This window comes from Priapulus caudatus, unplaced genomic scaffold (assembly GCF_000485595.1).
Source record: "Priapulus caudatus unplaced genomic scaffold, Priapulus_caudatus-5.0.1 Scaffold2482, whole genome shotgun sequence".
Taxonomy (NCBI): domain Eukaryota; kingdom Metazoa; phylum Priapulida; class Priapulimorpha; order Priapulimorphida; family Priapulidae; genus Priapulus; species Priapulus caudatus.
This window is the reverse complement of record NW_014579543.1, coordinates 1-2,250: the sequence shown is the minus strand read 5'-3', so window position 1 is coordinate 2,250 and position 2,250 is coordinate 1. Positions and strand designations below refer to the sequence as shown.

General features: G+C 64.8%; 1 protein-coding gene across 1 annotated transcript; it reads left to right on the top strand.

Moving 5' to 3' along the window:
• Positions 1-849: 849 nt before the first annotated feature.
• LOC106818738 (transcription initiation factor TFIID subunit 15b-like) lies at positions 850-1,814 on the top strand (the record flags this gene model as incomplete). Its single annotated transcript, XM_014823409.1, has 2 exons — positions 850-1,408; positions 1,550-1,814. Coding segments are annotated over exons 1-2 (824 nt in total), but the record flags the coding sequence as incomplete, so codon positions are not given.
• Between the last annotated feature and the right edge of the window lie 436 nt (positions 1,815-2,250).

Genomic DNA, 2,250 nt, shown 5'->3' with positions numbered 1-2,250 from the left:
AAATGCAAAAGCTCCCTACCGTAAGAGAGGGGAAACCCCCTTAACACCCCCCCCCCCCATCAGTCGCTTCGCTCCCTCGCATCTCACTCTCACCTATCACCCAATGTTGGCAGCCCTGTAAACAGCATGCTACAATAATAATAATAATAACAAGTGTGACCTCCCCTCCTCACCTGAGCGTCAGTATCGTCGTTAGGGACTCGTCGCCATGGATACGCCGCGCGAGCATGCTGGACAACACGTGGCCGAGACGCGAAGCGTCCTTGATCGCCGCGACGACCTTGTCGTACGCTCCCGGCTGTCCGTGTAACTCCACGTCTGGCTGGTTCAGTTCCTGATAGCTGTAACGCACGCCGCAGCAGCAGAGACAGAGAGAGAGTTACGCGGGGGGCGTTACTGTTTCTGCGCTAATTAGACACTGTTAATTAGACACATTAATTACATACACGCACATAATGCACACACACACATACACGCATCTCTCTATGCTGCAGGCACGGTGACTCACGTGGCTGTGACAGCCCCAAACCCCGCCTCACCAGCACCACCGCCGCCACATCAACCGACAGCCGCGAATCGCTCGACCCAGCCGCCGCAGCGGGGCGCCACGAGTCGACGGCCACGGGCAAGCACTCGCCGCGTGCGTTCGACGCGCCGGACAACAAGAGAGCAGCGGGCGGGCGGCGGGAGGAGCGTCGACGCGGCGGCGGCGGCGGCGAGCGGCGGCGCCACGGTAGCAGCGGGAAGTCGGACGCGGCGGAGCGAGGGAGCGCCGCGGCGGCCGGCAAGGACCGAGGGAGCGCCGCGGAGAAGTTCAAGAACCTTCCGCCGCGCCTGCAGGCGAAATACATGGAGCTGCATCGCGGCGGAGGAGGAGGAGGAGGAGGAGGAGGGAGGAGAGACGCAGCAGAACGAAGGAGCTCGCTCGACCAGGGTAGCTGGCGCGGGGCCGAGGCGGAGCAGGGTGCCAGGGGTCGCGCGGAGGTCGACCCGGGGAGAAGGAGCTCCCTCGACCAGGGGAAGGCGCCGTCGCACGCGGGGAGGAGGGCGGGCGAGGAGGGAGGAGGGCGGCGCGGACGCGAGCCGGAGAACTGGCGGAGGCCGGAGCCGGATCGTTCCCGAGAGGAGGCGTTCCAGGAGAAGGTCGCCGAGGGAGGAGGGGGAGGAAGGCGGCACGACGCTGTCTCCGACGATGACTACAGGGAACACCGCTACCCCTCCTCCTCCGCCGTCGCCGGCGGCAACCACCGCCGCGGCACGATGCCGGACAGCATCGCCGCGCGGCCGACGCCCCCTAGCGGCCGCGGCCTGCTGCGGCTCCCGCCCGAGGTGCTGTCGCAGACGAGGGGGCGCCACACGCCGCCCGCGTACGGCCACCAGGAGGAGGAACCGGGGCGCGGCGGCGGTGGTGCTGCATCCCGCGTTGCCGCGGCGACGACGACGAATCGTCGGCTGTACGATCCAGACGCGGCGCAGCAGCAGCAGCAGCAGCAGCCTTCGTCCCTCGTGTTCACGAACTCTACGCTGAAATTCGTCGATGGCGCCGCAGAGGGAGGGGACTACTACTCCTCCCTCGCACCCCAGCGTCAGCAGCAGCAGCAGCAGCAGCAGCAGCAGCCGTTCCCCTACCCCGCCCACTACGGATACGCGCCCGGGGCGTCGGCGGGCGGGGCGGAGTACGCGGCGCCACCTCGCGGCAGCGATGCTAACTACTACGGGTATCGCGGGGCGGTGCCGCCGGTGGCGCCCTCTCAGGGCGGGTACGCGGCAGGGATGCCTCACGGCGACGGATGGGACCCTTACTACTACCCCAGGTAAGAGGGAGAGCTGTGTGTGTGCGTGCATGCATGACAGTGCGTGCATGCGTGTGTGTGCGTACATGCGTGCGTGTATGTGCGTACATGCGTGCGTGCGTGCATGTGTGTATGTGCGTGTGTACATGCGTGTGTGCGTGTATGTGCGTACGAGCGTGCATGCGTGTATGTGCGTGTGTACATGCATCTGTGCATGTATGTGTGTACATGCGTGCGTGTGTGTGCGTGCGTGCGTGCGTGTATGTGCGTGTGTGTAGGTGCGTACATGCGTGCGGAGAGGAGGAGGTGAGAGAGAGAGAGAGAGAGAGAGAGAGAGAGAAGAGAGAGAGAGAGAGAGAGAGAGAGAGAGAGAGAGAGAGAGAGAGAGAGAGAGAGAGAGAGAGAGAGAGAGAGTAGTAGTAGTAGTAGGAGTAGGTAGGTAGTAGGTAGAGGTAGG